This window comes from Phytophthora parasitica (assembly GCF_000247585.1).
Source record: "Phytophthora parasitica INRA-310 unplaced genomic scaffold supercont2.79, whole genome shotgun sequence".
Lineage (NCBI taxonomy): Eukaryota > Oomycota > Peronosporomycetes > Peronosporales > Peronosporaceae > Phytophthora > Phytophthora nicotianae.
The window spans coordinates 6,681-23,733 of NW_008649065.1; the positions used below are offsets into that span (position 1 = coordinate 6,681).

Genomic DNA, 17,053 nt, shown 5'->3' on the forward strand with positions numbered 1-17,053 from the left:
TCTAGTACTGACAGCAACGTACGAGACGTTCTGGCTGTCTCGGGCGGCGCTGGCACCCGAGTTTGGAACGCTGATCAGAGCCTTCGAGGACGCAGATCGCAAGGAGAGGGGTCTGCCCGAGTTGCGTCGGAACGTCCGGAAAGAGAGCACTTGCGGATATCCGAAAGCGTCTACCTTCGCTGGATTGAGTGCGTTCTCAAGTGTGGCCTCGTATCTGGCCGGATCTTTGTCGTGGAGCACAGCAAGATCCTCGTCAAATGGGTCCTTGGGGCTGTCGACCTCCGCGTGGAGATTTGCCGGGCTGACCTCGGAGCCAGAACATTTCAGGACGCTTCTCCGGCCTCTCGAGGAACGCGTAGAAGCCCCACGTCTCGATGCAAAGACTCGTGAAGGACAGACGAGCATGAGAGGCCCGCATCTTGAGCTTGCGACGGTTATACTGAGCAGCGGTTGTCTCGAGAGGGACATGGAACGCCGGTGGGTCATTCAGAACCGCCAGTGTGCCCGATGGATGTCTTGATTCTCGGCAGGGTCATACCAAAAGGGTCGACCCGACCAGGGGTACGCCAGACGCCAAGGGGCCTTACCAGCTTCCTCGGCCTTGTGAAGGACGATAGCAATCGCGGTGCGCACGACCCGAGGAGCGTTAGGATTCACTTCCAGTAGCTTGGCGTAGTCAAAGGAAGGGAGCGTCAACTCCTGGGCAGCGCGTGGTTTCTTGGCAGACGACTTAGTGCCAGTGTCGCCGGTGCTGGCTTTCCGTTTGGCGGGCTTCTTAGAAGACTTCGCGGGTTTCTTGCCCGAGGACTTATTGGATAGCAAGTTCGAAGACGCGGGACCTGGAACGCTGGGCGAAGCTGACTGAGTCATGACCGGGGGTGCTGCGCTTGGAACGCCGGGCGCGGCCGGCAGGATCACGATCGGGCCTTGGAGGCCGGCATTCGCCTTACCTTGGAGGACGTCTTCGACTAATTGGTCGAGATGAGGGAGGCCAGTGGACATACCGTTAACTCCGAGGAGCACGCGTATCTTGCCCCAGAATTGCCGCTTGAGAGCGTCCGCGTCGTCGGAGGAGGGACCGTGCTCTTCGCGATCAATGGCCGCTTCGAGGAAGGCGCGGAACCGTTTAAGCTCGGCGGTGGTGAACTTAGTCGTCATGGTGGTGGTGTTGATCGGGGGAAAATTGGGAACTGAAGGATCCCATGCCGATGAGGATTAGTGGCTGCTGGTAGGTACGCCAGGGGCTCGCCACCTGCGAAAGGACGTTGAAGTGAAACGCTATGAAGGGTATTGACCCCGGGCGAAGAGGCGCCGGGTGGGACATCTGTCCTGGCTGTGAACGACGGTTGGAGGTCCATTTCGGAAACTAACAAACGATGGAGAGGTGGCTAACGTGGGCTGGTGCGGCGGAGCTGAGGAAGGTGACGGGAACGACGAACCGCTGGGCCCTAGTTGGCAGTGCTATCGCGGGCATCGTAATGTGGGTAGTGACCACCCCGCTGAGGAACGTCTCGTGGGCGTTCTTAGATAGCGCCGTTGAAAGTGGGCTGGCTGTCTACTTCTTCGCTTACACCTGTGGTGATAGGTACCTGGAAGCCGCGAGGAACGCTAACACGTTGGCTCTTCCTCCGCTCGAATATGCGTGCGCCTTAGTTTCGCTGGCGTTCCTGATTCCTATCGCCGTACTGCAAGATTACGAGTCGCGATTTGGGATAACGGGAAGGCTGTGCCTAAGATGGTGCGAGGCGTTCCACCACTCTTGCTGTTTGTTCGTGCCTGACGCGGTCCAACTCCTCTGGGGATCGACTTGCAGATACGTCAGAGCGACAGCGGAAGCTATGGTAGCGATGGTCGAAAGGGCGGGTGACTTCCTGATGGGTGTCTACTTGGCGGTCTCACTACTATCGTCCCTGATGATATATTTACCACGGTTGGTGTATGAGAGCGTTGAAGGCGTGCTGGGAGGACCGATCGGCATGATTTTGGCGGTGTTCGTGGTTGACGTCTATTTCGAGGTCGCGATGGAGAGTTATTATTGGAGCGTGGCGGTTCTAGCGATGGGGTCCTATAGCCATGGGCTACATTACTACTGGGCGTGCCGCCCCAACAGGACGACAGGGCTGAGGTCCAACGCGAAGCGGGAGTGGGACGGACTCGCAGGGCGTAAGGAACGCCACGAGGAAAGGGAACGTGCTAATCTGGCACGTCTGCGTGGGGTGCAGATAGAAGGAACGCCGACGAGGACTCGAGTTGCGAGCGCGATTTCGGCTGGAACGCCGACGGAGACTCGAGCTGCGGGCGTGACTCCGGATGGAACGCCGACGGATGGCGTTCCTGACGTGGCTGCTGATAAGACCGTGCGGCCGTCGTTAGGCGGAGCGGCTCGGCGGGGACGCCGAGGGTCGGTCGGGGAGAATTGTCACGGTCTACAGCTAGCTGGGGGTCTCGCCATTCTCGCGGACTGTATTCAGAAGGTCTGCTCGCTACAAGGACCACGAGCTACATCACACGAACAGGGGTATAGGGAGCAGACGGCCGCGTTCCACGTCTAGAGTGAGACCAACAGGGAGAGAATGGAGAGGTACCTCGCAGTGGACCGCTACGTGGGGATGATCTGTGGGTTAGCAAGGAGCTTCTGGGTCGTAGGGAGACTGTAGGGAGAGGCTCAGTCGTGTTTTTCCTTCTTAAACAAGAAGCATTCGGAATATATCAAGTTACTCTAATAGTTATTGTGCTAATTCTCGTTCCTACGTCGGTCTGCTAGATACACGACCCCGACACTAAGGAGGAAGACCGCGACAAATGGCTTGACACACACAAGTATGCTGAGCATGGAACTTACTTTGTGGTTGACTTATTGTTGTGCGGCTCCTAAAATAACCAATAGCTATTTCAGAAAGCTAAAACTATCGAAACGGCTGGATCTGAATCAAAAAAGAGGGTTCTCAAATCGAACCCTCCCAACTGTGGATTTTACAGTGCAGTTGTTTCACCCAAACGAATCGAACTCGAACCGGCTATCCCACTCACGATAAACTCATCTCGTCGACGTAGGTCGGGTAGAACTGCTCCGTGCACTGAAGAAACCTGGTATTAAAAATAAATTTTTGATTGGATAATCTTCGGTCTAATATAGTATCTCTGCCGGGATCGAGTACAAGCAATTACGCCTACCTCAGACCTTGCGTTAAAGTTTCACAGGAGATTTATTCGTGCGTTTCAATTGCCTAATTGAGGTTGGAATGAAAGGGCTAGAAACATTGTAGTTTTTTTCTCACCAATATGTTTTGAAAAATGTAGACTGCCGGCAATATTTACTGCGCGCTGCACACAGGCGCCTCATCAGTTCACTCGTCAGAGTATTGCGTACTCGCGCTCGGGATGTACGCGCCATTGTATGGTTCATCGGTGCCGAAGTAGCCGTACAGATAATCTGTCGGAATCGTCCAATTAAATCTCAGCATCTTATCCAGAGACGTCTTGTCAAGAAGGGCTAGATCTCCAGAATTCTTGACATACGATGCAAGCAGCTTCATTCCACACATCTCGCTATCCGAGTCCCTCTCCACGTGCTGGGTGGGTATAACAGTACCATGGGCAGCATAGTCAAAAGCAATGAGCTCCTTGTTTTCACCATCCAATACTTCGAGCAGATACTCGGCATACTTGTGTGGCGTCTGCGGGTCTAACTTGCCACTGAGTAACAAAACACTTGCTTGGTTTGGAATTATTGCACTTTTGTTCCAGTATTCGTCACGTTCGTATATGATGGCATTTGAGGTATAATTTCCCCCTTTGAGTCCATTGCAAGCAGGAGAAGTCTCTTTAGAGAAAGCGCAATACAGCGAATTCAACCTGTAAATACCGCCACCATCCACTTCGTAAAATCCTCCATCGGAGATTCTCGTGTCCGCAAATCGTTTTCTCATAGTTTGGCTGGAATGCGCAGGTGTTTCCCACATTTCCGAGAAAATAATAAGATAATACAACAGCATTGATTTGTATGCGTCGTCTTGGGTCTTTGTAGAGGATTTAAGACTCGATGTGAGTTCAGTCAAAATTTTAACATCATCTGGTGCACACCGGTTAAACCTGTGAACAACCGGTGGAATAAGCGTTCTCATGTAAGAAAATACCAGTAGCAATCCGAAAATTCGACGGAGAGAGAACGATGGAGGCTCGCTAGTCTGATTGTGTCCCGTATCCGTTGAAATTAGTAGCTGAGCGCACGGCGAGCTGGGATTTTTGTCAACATTCCTAAATACTCGGAGCAATGTTGAAGACAACGTTTCTGACTTGAAGTACCGGCTGCATGCTTTAGTTTGATCGCACAAGTCGAGAAAAGAGTCTCCCACTTCACCGTAGTCGATGTCCCAAAACGATATGTAAGGAAATGGATCCGCCGATGCTCCTGATGTTGTGGCAATACCGTCAAGGACGTAGCCGGACACCATCGGTGTATTCAAATGCATGAGTCGTTCCACCAAGGCTGTTCCGTAACTCACACCGTATACGATAGTGTTCTCACGGTTCGTGTACTCGGAGATGAAATTGGCAACGTCGGTAGCAGCACTGGTCATGGAAAACGAAGACAGATCTCCATACTTGAACTGTAGTTCCTTTGCGCACGAAGCAACTTCTAACGGGCTCATCTGGCCACCTGACCCCGATCCCGAAGCTGCCTTATGCATGGCAGCGCAGTCGAAGCGGGTACTACGGCCAGTACCACGATGGTCCATTGTGTACACGTTCACTTTTCCTTGTAATTGATTGTACAAATCAAGCATCGTCGGTTCCACTACCCAACACACAATAAAACACGCACGATTAGTTTAAAAATGCAAGTGACACACAGATCAAACTAAAAGCCAAACGAACGTGTGGTAGACGAATACCCAGGGCCGCCCTGAACGAGCCACACATTCAATGCCTTGGTTGGATCACCAGTCTTGGCTGTGAACCGCTTCACGAAAATCTCGATTGTACCAGGGTGGCACAAAGGCGCATTGTAGATAGCGCACTCAGCATTACCAGCACTCGAGCTCCCTGCGTCGGAAAACGTCTAATCGGGACACGATTTCCAATCGGTCACCCTGGCTTCCTGGGCAGTAGTTTGTCCAAAAATTACGGCCACAGCAACCATCGCCGCGCGATAAAGCAGCATCTCGTTTTTCAGGCGACAATGTGAGCTGGTATGGCCACGGAGGAATTCTGAAAGTGGTGTTTTGATTTGGTGGAAACGAGATTCCATTTTCGTCTCTGCGAGCACGACGTAGCGATTGCGTAATTAAACTAATCTTCTGGGATATACTATAGAGCCTGTTGGCCAGATGACAAGTTCATCGGATGTGGGAGCTGAATAATGATGTGTATGTTGAACATTCGTCATTGTCCAGCAGAGAATACTTAATCAGAGTTTCAAATTTTGTCACTTGACTAAAAGGATCTCTGACGTATTTCTGTATAAAGCACATGTACATGTAACCGAAAATGGTTATCGGTGAGAATTTTAAATGGATAACGCTACACTTGATATTAGTATCTAACAGGGCCTTATGGCCGATATTGTACCACCGTCGCGGGTAAAACATTTGAAGAGATATTGGATACATTAGAATCATCGTGTTTCCAACCCGGTTTCTACAGGCTGATTACCAACAACTTGTACTTGCACGCAAACATTTTGGCAAAATCGTTTTTTTATCTTTTTGATTCAGCTATTGCGATCGCAACTTGCAAATCTTTTAGGGCCGACCGTGGATGACGTTTGCACGCTTCAAAGTAAGTTGCGAAGTGAGTTTATTGAAACAAATAGCTCCTCAGTCTGGTTACCTGCTTCTAATTGCCCCACAGGGAGCGTGCAACACGCTCCAGTTCCGCAGCAGCAACGATTGGTGCTGGCTGACGAAAGCCGCTGATGATGCGGCACACACGCAGTCGTATACGAAGTCCAATTTTTATGCGGTCCTCCAGCATTCAGGAGTAGATGTAGGTAGGTCGTTGTCTTCACGTCGTCGCCGTCGACTGTGGCGGCAGCATGCGTTTTAGTCGTCTGGTACAATCCCCACACCGTGATTGCGTTTCATATCATTAACAGGCATCGCCTTAGTTAGGCTAAATGACTGTAGTGTACCTCATCAAAACCTAACTAAAACTACAGGCAACGACGGTGAAATCCGCCATACCTTAGAAGCAGGGCAGGATTCAGACTTCGTTCCACCTAGCAATTTTGGCCAAACAGTATACCAAAATAAGGGTGTTTCTGTACATACAAAAAATGATTTGTTGATATTAGTCGTTTGTACGTTTTAGGATCGCTACATTTGTGAATGAAGTTTACTGTTATTGATTGTTAATAAACAACTTGCAGCCAGTCAAATCACATTCCTGTTACAAAGGAAAGGTCAACCACTTTAACAGCGGTAGCTTACTTAAGTAATCTCCATTACATACATAGTTCTTCCAAGATTCTTGATGTGATGTTGCAAATGTTTTTGCTGTTGTTGATGATGTTGTTCGAAGATTGAAAGTACACGAAGACTATTCGAGATGGAGTTAATGCGGCTGGGAATGTAAATGCCTTATTGGTTAATGAAGACAAATGAAGTTAGTCGCAGTTGTTTAGCACTATGAGATACCAGATGGAGACGTTTGATAGTATCAATAACAGCTAGTTAGTGTGCAGTAGAGATTACAAGCATCAGAGTTCACTAGTAATGTTTCAATTTTTAATGTTATTCTATACTGAATGGCTTTTGGTACAAAAAATACGTTTACTACGAAGTCTGTCAACCAGCGTTGGGACAATAGCATTGAAAAATTGATTGATATCTGCTTTGGCGTCACAATTAGTATTCTATCAATATGTATTGCATTGGTCAAAATAGTAGACTTGGTTAGATTATGGGGAATGTAATTCGTACTTAAATGAATAAGTACTGGACAGAAAATGTATCACCAACATAATAGCAACAACAATTAAAGTATTGAAATACAGTACTGGCGTAGCAATATATTGATTTCAATAGTTGATTGCACAACACTGCTGGCATCATCACCGAGCAAGTTCCGTAGGTGTGTTCCGTATTATAAAAAAAATGATATCTATCGGCGCTGTCTTGTACAGATTTGATTTATGAACCGCATAGGTATGCAGGCTGTCCTCGGAAGGCCCACTATTGAAAAAGATCTGGGGGTTGAAGAATCCTCTCAGCGAAACAAGTCCGCTCGCTGAAGAGCTCGCCGAATGGGCCCGCCCACACATATACCAAGTGCCCCTGCATAGCGGGCACTCCGCTCGGATTTGGTTCGGCTACGCTCCCCACACCCGCTCATTACCGCCTCTAGTTTAAAGCATCTTTCTGTGCGTAGTGTGTGGCTTGGAAATTGTTTCGACAAGATGCATGCACTTATACATAGTGTCTTGTACATTCAGTCGTTCAAACGTTGAATTACCGTACAATACAAACTGCTGGGATGATGGGTGATGATGCCAAGGATCGACTAGGAATTCGCTGCATGTAGGCACATGAGCTGTATCGACTGGGGACACCTCCCGTTGTTGATCTGTAATGGTATCTTCAATTCGTTACTTACTTAGAGCAAAAATGCTTTTCCAAATTACAGCATTTGTTGTCTTACATAATCATGGGATGAGACATTGATATGCAGTCGGGTAGTCAACGCCTTAAAAGATTCAGTTAGGTTTGGTAATGTTTTGAATGCTGACTCCATTAGAGTAGAGACGTATTGTGGGTGCAATATATTGATCATTTTACCATTCATATGCTTCACGATTGTCGCAAGTACTTACGTAAAGACAAGAGAGTTTACGGTGAGCATAATTCAGGAGAGTCCTCGTACGCAAACATGTCCACACCGTCAAACCTTCAATTTAGTGTCGTCAAGACGCAGCACCAAGTCATTTCCATGTAGGAAATCCAGAACACTAACCACCTCCGACCTCGAATCATTTTTCAATTCGTCGGCTTCTGGCAACACCCAAACGACATTTTCAAAGATTCATCATGCAACTTTATCGCGTGTTCCTGATGACCGTGATCAGCCTACTTGGATATTCCTCGGCAACATCGAGCGGAATTTTCGACCACCCTCTGAATGGATGGTATCCTTGTCATAAGTTTACGTTTTCGGAGTCAGGGGGCTCTAGTAGTCAAGGTGGAGATGCGGAGTGTGCTATCTACACTGCCCCACTGTGCTACCCTGGGATCTGTGAGATATCCGAGTTTGCAGAGCCTACCGTTGACATTTTCGTGAAGCGGATTCCAGCGACAGCAGCTGATACCAAGACAGCCCACAATGTTTGGCTGGTCCAAGGTGGTCCTGGTTATTCCTCCACTTCGTGTAAGTACCATGCTACGGGCATTGTATTAGTTTACGTTGCAAAATAATTAACGGTGCTATTGATATTCTTTGCAGTGGAATCCAGCATGATGGAGCTCCACGCCAAATTAGCCGGGGCAGTCAACGTGTACACGATGGACCACCGCGGCACTGGACGCAGTACGCTGTTTGACTGTGTTGCAGCTCAAACCACGATGACGGGCTCTACGTTGGGTCGTGAGATTGATCCATCCGAAGTTCCTGCATGCGCGAAAGATCTGCGGATGAAATATGGTGACCTCGCGTCGTTCTCAACGACTAGCGCTGCTACAGATATATCGGCATTCATCTCCAAGTTTTCGAATGGTGCGAGTTCTATCGTCTATGGCGTGAGCTACGGAACGGTCGTGGTGGAACGTCTTATGCACTTGAGCCCACCAACCGTTAATGGATACGTCCTGGACGGCATTGCAACCACTTCAGGGGCGTCGGGTAACAAGTTCCAGTACTATTCAATGTGGGATGCAGACTTTGGCAAAGTGGGTGACTATTTTATGGAGCTGTGTGCGCAAGACATCACGTGCAGTTCCCATTTCCAGTCCGCAAACCTGTCTGTCGCGCTCCAAGATCTGATGACAAGACTTGATAACAACCCCAACTCAACTTGTGCTACTTTACTGAGCAATTCGACTGATACTTTGCCATCGCATGCACTTCGACAGAGGCTAGCCGTACTGTTGAAGGATACAACAGCGCGAACGATCATTCCGCCAATTGTATACAGACTGAGTCGGTGCGACACCAACGATGTGGACGCCATGACCCACTTTTTCGCGGGTATAGATTCTTTTTTTTCCAGTACAAGTCAAGACGACCCCTTCCAATCGACTCTGCTCTACTATCTGATAATCTTCTCTGACATGTGGGAGACGCCAACCCCTTCCACCTCCGAGATGGAGTCGCGCTTTACGAATGCGAGTATTACCGATGGAATGTATTCACTAAATTCATTGTATTGCGCTTTCTCGAAAGAGAAGTCTCCGGCATGTAAAGAGCTAAATCTCGCCAACTATGAAGGTGAAGGAATCATTTATCAGCGCGACCAGTACTGGAACAAGAGGGCTATCGTATCCACCCAGGCAAGTGTGCTGCTCTTGAGTGGGAAACTGGATCCACAGACACCCCATAAGTATGCGGAATATCTGTTTGATGCGCTTGACTGTCAAAAGAAGGAGCTCATCACGTTCGACTACGCGGCCCACGTCGCTACAGTGTCCACCCCGTTTGGTGCTGATATCAACGGTACCAGCCTGAACTGCGGCATGGAACTATTAGTATCGTACGTCAAGAATAACGGTGATCTGCAGCGTATGGACCGGTCGTGCATCGATGAAATGCCTCCGTTTAATCTGACGGTTCCGATTGAGTATGTTCAAGGTTTCTTCAGCACTGACGAAGTGTACGACGGTGTCTACAACGCTAGCTTCAGTCAAACAGAAGAATCCGCTTAAACAAGTCCAGGAAGCTATGATCGGTGTACGAAGGAATACAACCGTGTCAAGCTTGTCTAAAAAAACTACCAAAAGAGTTACTACCATAAAAATTACACGTTGTTACATTGAATACACTCTGTTTCCATTCGGAAAGCAGTACCTTCAGAGCTTTATCAAATGCATGGGAGGGACGACCCGAGCCGGAGCCCGTGCTCGCGATTTGGAAAGGACCCGAAGTGTTAGAGTGGATGGCTCCTCTAAAATACTGGGTCCCTTTAAACGGTAGGACCGGCTCCAAATAATGCTAGTTGGCTTAACTGCCCGAAAGCATAACTAATCCAACTAATCCAGATAAAGCTTGTTGATTGGCTACTAGAAATTATTCCCCGCTCTGTTCTCGGATTCAGTTTGGGCCTGCTCATAATGAACACCCCTCAACGACATTCCGAATATCAACGTTCCCGACAGCACCTCCGCAGATAACGACTATCTTGATGTTGTCTCGCTCATCTCCCAACCAAGAAGAACAGACTTTTGTTTATAAAATGTACCGTACGAGAAATACCCAGAAGTTTCGTAATTTTCGCTCTGTATGCAAAAATATATAGCGCGCATTTCCATCCGCGGATATTATAGCGTCAGCCATTCTGAGATGGTTCGCAGCCTTGGGGATCTTTCCGTCAAACACAATTTCTTGGGGATGTTTGCAGCCGGTTTGACATTCAAAACAGAACCGCTTTACGCCTCCTCGTGGCTGCCTGCACTACCTACACGCCAGCGATAGGAAAATAGTAATACATTTCGGAAAGAATTAGTTGTTAGCAAAATTATTTCAACAAATATTATTGCAATAATACTTTTCTGAATTTTATTTCAGAGTCTAACGGAGATCAGACTAATCGTACATCAATTCTTTTGCTCTTTCTCAGTGAATGATTTTGTAAAATTGATATCATTACAGACATTTGAAAAGCATACTTCTCCGTAAATTAAATGGTAGGCAATCGTTTACATTGCTGTACAAGTACTGTGAGTCTTTGATAGCATGTTGTTACCAAATACATCTAATCATTTATAAATGTATTGCTTTTGAATCACCCATGTGAATGTTGACCCTGTCGGTGACGGTCTCATGTTCCTGCAATAGGCAACTGCACGTAATTCTCTGGATTCTATATCCAGAGTCCTGGAATTGTAATGACGTAGTAATCCTTTGATTACTAATATCTATTTCAACTCGATATAGACACCAACCCGCTCTCTAATTTATTTGGTTTGTTATATAAAACAATATATTCGATATTTACATTATCCGTGAGCGTTGACCCATCCAGAGAAGATTACAACTAAGTACCTGTTAGAATTACTCGCAACGCTCGTGTAACACTCGTAGTTTATCCGATATTTGAAGTGCCCGTTGGGGTTGACAGCAGAGGCTGCAAACGGTTACCCGTACCCGTGAACAAACCGTTTAACCGCACCCACGTGTGGCCGCGGGCAACCGAAGGCAGAAGTAGTTGCGCGTCGGGCAGTTACGGGCAACCTAATTTCGACAGCGGTCGGTTGCGAATTTCCGAGCTATTAGACAAACTATTTTTTTCTTTGCTATCACTCTAACTTCATTTCCACCACTCTAGCATCTGCAGCTCAAGACATGGACGCTTTCGTATTCCGGACCGGTCGTGATGACGAGAGCGCAGCCACTACCAACCGTGACGACCTTTCAAGCTACAGAGTAAAACAACTACAAAAAATTAGAGCCAAAAAAGATTTGTCATCGATCAAGACTGAGATCAAGCGTGAGTTAATGCAAAATGAGTCCAAGCCGGACAAAATCGTGCTTTCACTTCTCTCTGAGACGTCAACTGGCACATCAAAGTGCTGGGATTATTTCTCTCATGTCGTGGAGAAGTCAACAGGTGTGCACTTTTCCGTTGGAAAATCTACTTTTGTTGCATGCAGAGCGTGTTATCAGATATTCACTTTCTCTAGAGGAAATGGTACGTCTACGTTGAATAATCACACCAAATCATGCTCCATTCGTGAAGCAAACGCTCAAGCGGGTTCAATGAGTTCTTTTGTGACACCAATGGCTGCTTCAACGAAGGACAAGCAGAAGGTTTCCCAGGCCATTGCCAAGATGTGCTGTCATGACCTGCGGCCATTTTCACTTTGCGAAGGACGAGGTTTCCGGTATCTTGCTAGTGTTCTGATTGATATTGGTGTACAGATGAAGGCCCCAGTTGGTCTTGATCATTTGTTGCCTGTTGGAACACAATACAAAAGTATGTGATCGATACAGCTTCTTAACCCGAGAACAAGTAGCACGTATGCTGACATCACACTTCAAGAACAACATTGGTGCGGGTTTTACTACTGATCTGTGGACTGATACGACAAGGAAGATGTCTTTTCTCTCGGTAACGGTTCATTTTATTGATGAATACATTCGTCTACATTCTCGTGTGTTACAAGTCAAGCCATTTGATGTAGAGTCTCACACTGCAATTTCCGTTTTGGAAGCATTCACCGAGTGCTTGAGGCGCTTCTGCATTGGTGATGATGATCTATGCACCGTCGTCAGCGATAGTGGGTCCAATATGTGCTGTGACGACGGATTACCATCAAGGTATGCGTGGTTAGCATGCTTGGACCACAAGATAGCAACTATGATAACAACCGTGCTAAGCAAGACCACAAAACGAGTGTCTGGAGTGCAGTTGCGGAACTTCTATAAGTACCGTGACAATGCCCCAAAAGTATTTTACCTGATCGATGCATGCAAAGAGCTCGTGGTTTATGTAAAGCGGTCAAATATGCAGAAAGAACTACCAAAGACACTCAAACAGGAGAATACTACGCGGTGGAATTCACTTCTACTTATGCTGGCCAGTGTGCTGGATAACTATGACGGTTTGGGACCAATGCTAACAGCGCGAGACAGATTCTCCTATCTGAAACGCATCGATCGAGCTCTTTTAGAATAGCTGGTGCTGTTTTTACAGCCTTTCCAGACTGCTACACGCTCCTTAGAGTGCTGGAAAAACCAACTTTGCATCTCCTTGTGTATGCTAAACACAAACTACAACGCCATCTGCCTGTACACGCGCCTCAGCGTGGTGATCGACTGCGTGGAGATACGGATGAGGCTGTTAAATACGATTCACCATCTCTTACCGCATTGAAGCAGCTAATTTCCGATCATGGGATGCCCAATTGGAGCTTGGACACTGTACATGATGTGGCTGCACTGCTCGACCCTCGTAGAAAGCACAAACTACACAAATATGAAGTAGATGAACACAAACTCACTATGGCGAGAAGGACTATCTTATTAAAGATGCGGAAGATTATGGATAAACTGCCAAAACCTCACGATCAGCATGTGTCTGAACCACAACAAAAGAAGCTGAAGCCCAATCATGAATTCTCACTTAACGACATTTCTGATGATTCAGATGATGACGACGAAAGTAAGTGCGACTATCAGCGTGAGTCACCTGAATACATGGAGATAACCTGCTATTATGGTCATACAGAGCTACTGGATTTTGATCTACTTAAATGGTGGCACAAAGTGATTTACACTTCTTCCGATGGTGATTTAGCACCCTTTCCAGTACTCGGGCTTGTTGTGCGTTCGGTTCTGTGTATTCCAGCGTCAAGCGCTATGTCTGAAAGCAACTTTTCTGACGCCGGGAATGCATTTGGAAAGAAGAGGACAACTTTAAACCCGTACGTCCTCGACGATATCCTGGTTGCGCGATCCAGTATCGATACTCTGTGACTAGATTGCGGCCAACCGAAGTTTCCGGCGGGTGGGTATGGGCATCCTCTGTTTCGAATCGGTTGGACACGGACATCCTCTTCGTGTGTCTAATACTTACGGGTGGGTACGGCCGCCCGACCTGTAATATTTGCAACCTCCGGTTGACAACCATCCATAAATAGCCAAAGCAAACAAAATGACGGAGAACCAGGTTTACCTTTGAGTAGATTCTGGCACAATCTTCTTGGAGTAGCATTGACACCCAACAATGATAGCATCATTATCGGCACACTCTACCCTTGCTTGCAAGTACAGACAGAAGTTAAAATTCTTCAGGTGTTGTGCCTTTGGACGAGTCGACCGTCGGTGTCTGCGTGACACTACATTTGCTACGCATAACGCAAAATCGGACTTCCGTGGTGAGGGCAGGATGTGTGAGCAGTTCCGGCGACAAAATGAGGGTGATGAGCAAGGCGCGAGCTGTTGTGAGACATGGGGAGGTGACGGCTCGCGCAAAATGATGGTGAGCAAAGGCGCACATTGTGCCGGTGGCTCCGAGGTCGTGGCAGGCGGCAAACATGATGGTTTTGAGTGCTCGTAGTAGGGGAAAAAGCTGAAGTGAGATTAGATTTATCTCCTTAAACTGCTTACAAATATTCCTATCCTCTCCTGTGCTCCCTGCGCTCCCTATGTTCCTCTCATCAACTTGATTACCTCAAACGCCTCGTTAACTTGCCTTCACTATGCTCGTCCACTCACAATCCTCTCCGCTTCCTACGGCCGTCGGATCTGCTTCACCATCGGCTGATGAGTCCTTTCTGGTAGCCTCCGAGCCTTCGCCATCATCCGTTGAGTCCTCGTGGTGGGCTCATCATTGCTATATCCGTCCACATGGACAAACTGCGAGCACTCGTCGCGCACCATATCAACACTCCCACTCGCTACTAGTGCGTAGCAGCTTTGGTGAGTACTCCACCAGCGCTCAACAGATATTTGAGCCGCTTGGTTCCCAACACCTTGGTCAGCATGTCTGAGACCTGGTCTTCAGTCGCCACGTACTTGGCTTGAATGACGCCACGCGCCACGTTCTCTCGGATGAAATGATGCTTGCTTGGTTCGCGCGTTGTAGCCGGCATTGCTAGTTAGAGCTATCGCTCCTTGATTGTCCTTCCAAACCTCGGTGGGTCCCACTTGCTCGTGACCAAGATCCTTCAGCATGGCTCGATCCCACAGCACCTCTTGTGTGCATAGCCCAAGAGCCATGTATTCTGCTTCCGCCGAGCTGAACGCCACCGTGCGCTGGTACTTCCACTTGAATATCACTGGAGCTCCGATGATCATCACCATATCGATCGACGGTCATCGAGGTTACTGTCTCTGTCTGCGTCCGTGTACGCCGTCAACTTGTGCTTCCTTGACTTGCCGTTATAGACAATGCCGTGCTCTCGAGAGCTCTTCAGGTATCTCAGCACTCAAATCGCAGCCTTCCAGTGCTGCTGCCCAGGGTTCTCGAGAAATCGTGACAGCTGCGTCACGATGTATGCCACGTCCGGACGAGTACACGTCGCGATGTTCGGAAGACACCCGATGAGACCTCGGTAGGTCTTACTCTGCATCTCCCGCTGCTCCACTTGAGTCGTCGGCGAGTGTGCACTTGTGAGCTTTAGCCCCGACGCACACGGGTTCACCACCACCTTGGCGTCCTTCTGGTGGAATCGCTCCACCACGTCGTCGATATAGCGAGTCCGCTTGATCATGAGCGTCATCGACGAGTGGTTGTGGTCGATCTCCATTCCAACAATGAACTTGGCCTCACCTAGCTCCTTCATCTTGAACGCACTTTTCAGCGCTGCCTTGACAACTTGGATCTTCTCACGAGTCCTCGCAGCAATAATCAAATCGTCCACATCGAGGCATACATACACCAACGCGTCCTCTTGGCCTTCACATAGACACAATCGTCGGCACCACAGCTGCGAAAACCGATCTTCATGAACACTTGGTGGATGGTCTTGTGCCAAGCACTCGCTGCCTGCTTCAAACCATAGATGGCTTGTCTAGTCTGCATATCATGTTCTGAGCGTTGGTGATTCCAAAGGGTACCTCCACGTATACGCGCTCCTCGAGATCGCTGTTTAGAAACGCCGTGTCCGCATCCAATTGCTCGGTGCCCCTCCGCGACCACCACTGCCAAGACAACTCGGATTGAGTTCATGCTGGCCACCGGTGAGAACGTGTCCAAGCAGTCCACACCAAACTTCTGTTTGAAGCCTTTTGCCACGAGTCGAGCCTTGTATCGAGCGATTCGCCCATGCTCATCTCGCTTTTTAGTGAAAACCCACCGGCATCCGATCAGACGAGTACTCGTTGTCCGTCGGACCAGTGTCCTCGATCCATTGTCCGCGTGTGTCTTGAACTCCAAGTTCATGGCTTTACCCACTCCGAGGCCTCGCCGCTCTGCATGGCCTGCTGGTACGTTGTTGACGCGTCGTTAGCGTCACCGACACTAGCTGCATACGCTAGCACTGCTTTCGCCAGTAGGCTGTCCTCGTCGACCCTCGGTCGCTTCGGCGATGGTGGCCAGAAGTGGTCGTCGTTGTCTAGGTCGTCGTTGCCGTTCCCCTTGGATTCCTCGTTGTGTTATGAGCCATCGCGAAAGAGTAATACGGGTTCCCTTAGACGCTGGACACGTCTTGGCTCTGGATGAAAGACCATATTATCCGTGGCCTTCGGTCTAGCGAGTCCTCTGTAGGGAGTCAGCTTTTGTACCGGTTTCAGTTGCTCCACCTCCTGCATGTCCGCATCTTCTACATGCTCCTCCGATGCTTCCATCGGTTCATCGTCCACTGAGTGATCGGTATGGTCCGGCACCACCGAGACGTCGGTATCCCGCGTCACCACAATGGCTGGCGAGTTCTCGCTGGATGTTGTGTCGTAAACACCATTAACCTCTCGTTCGTCCAGCCTAACCGATCATGACATCTTCACCTTGTTCGACTCCATATCGAACACTCGGTATCCTTTTGAGTCGTCGGCGTAGCCAAGGAAGAGACATTTGAACTCTTCGGTTCCAACATACGTCTCGACTTGTCAACGTGAGCATATCCGACCGACCCGAATACTCGCAGGTGGAGGTCTCGTCTGGTACACCAGTTCGTACGGAGTCCTCGCTGGGTGCATAGTGTTCGTCGACCGATTAGTCAAGTACACTGCAGTGCTCACTGCCTCAGCCCACCACTCCGTTGGCACTTCCTTGTAATGAAGCATGCTCCGAGACTTCTCCATGATCGTGCGGTTTATTATTTCCGTCACACCGTTCTGCTGGGGCCTGTATGGAACAGCCTTCTGGTGCAAGATGCCGTTCTGCTGTCAGATCTTGTCCACTGTCTTGTTCACAAACTCTGTGTCATTGTCTGAGCGCTAGTGTGGTGAAGCGCCAGTTGGCTTT

The 17,053-nt window shown here is 48.6% G+C and overlaps 4 protein-coding genes across 4 annotated transcripts; 2 read left to right on the top strand and 2 right to left on the bottom strand.

Moving 5' to 3' along the window:
* Positions 1-253: 253 nt before the first annotated feature.
* PPTG_18008 (hypothetical protein) lies at positions 254-1,158 on the bottom strand (the record flags this gene model as incomplete). Its single annotated transcript, XM_008916061.1, has 2 exons — positions 254-522; positions 588-1,158. The coding sequence occupies 2 exons, from the start codon at positions 1,156-1,158 to the stop codon at positions 254-256; spliced, it is 840 nt and encodes a 279-aa protein (XP_008914309.1).
* A 218-nt stretch (positions 1,159-1,376) lies between these two features.
* PPTG_18009 (hypothetical protein) lies at positions 1,377-2,552 on the top strand (the record flags this gene model as incomplete). The annotated part of the gene is made up of 1 exon (XM_008916062.1): positions 1,377-2,552. The coding sequence occupies one exon, from the start codon at positions 1,377-1,379 to the stop codon at positions 2,550-2,552; it is 1,176 nt and encodes a 391-aa protein (XP_008914310.1).
* Positions 2,553-3,347: 795 nt separating this feature from the next.
* Positions 3,348-5,164, bottom strand: PPTG_18010 (hypothetical protein; the record flags this gene model as incomplete). The annotated part of the gene is made up of 3 exons (XM_008916063.1): positions 3,348-4,798; positions 4,879-5,062; positions 5,129-5,164. 3 exons carry the CDS (start codon positions 5,162-5,164, stop codon positions 3,348-3,350), a joined length of 1,671 nt encoding a protein of 556 aa, XP_008914311.1.
* Positions 5,165-8,027: 2,863 nt separating this feature from the next.
* PPTG_18011 (hypothetical protein) lies at positions 8,028-9,971 on the top strand (the record flags this gene model as incomplete). The annotated part of the gene is made up of 2 exons (XM_008916064.1): positions 8,028-8,364; positions 8,440-9,971. 2 exons carry the CDS (start codon positions 8,028-8,030, stop codon positions 9,852-9,854), a joined length of 1,752 nt encoding a protein of 583 aa, XP_008914312.1. The 3' UTR covers positions 9,855-9,971.
* Between the last annotated feature and the right edge of the window lie 7,082 nt (positions 9,972-17,053).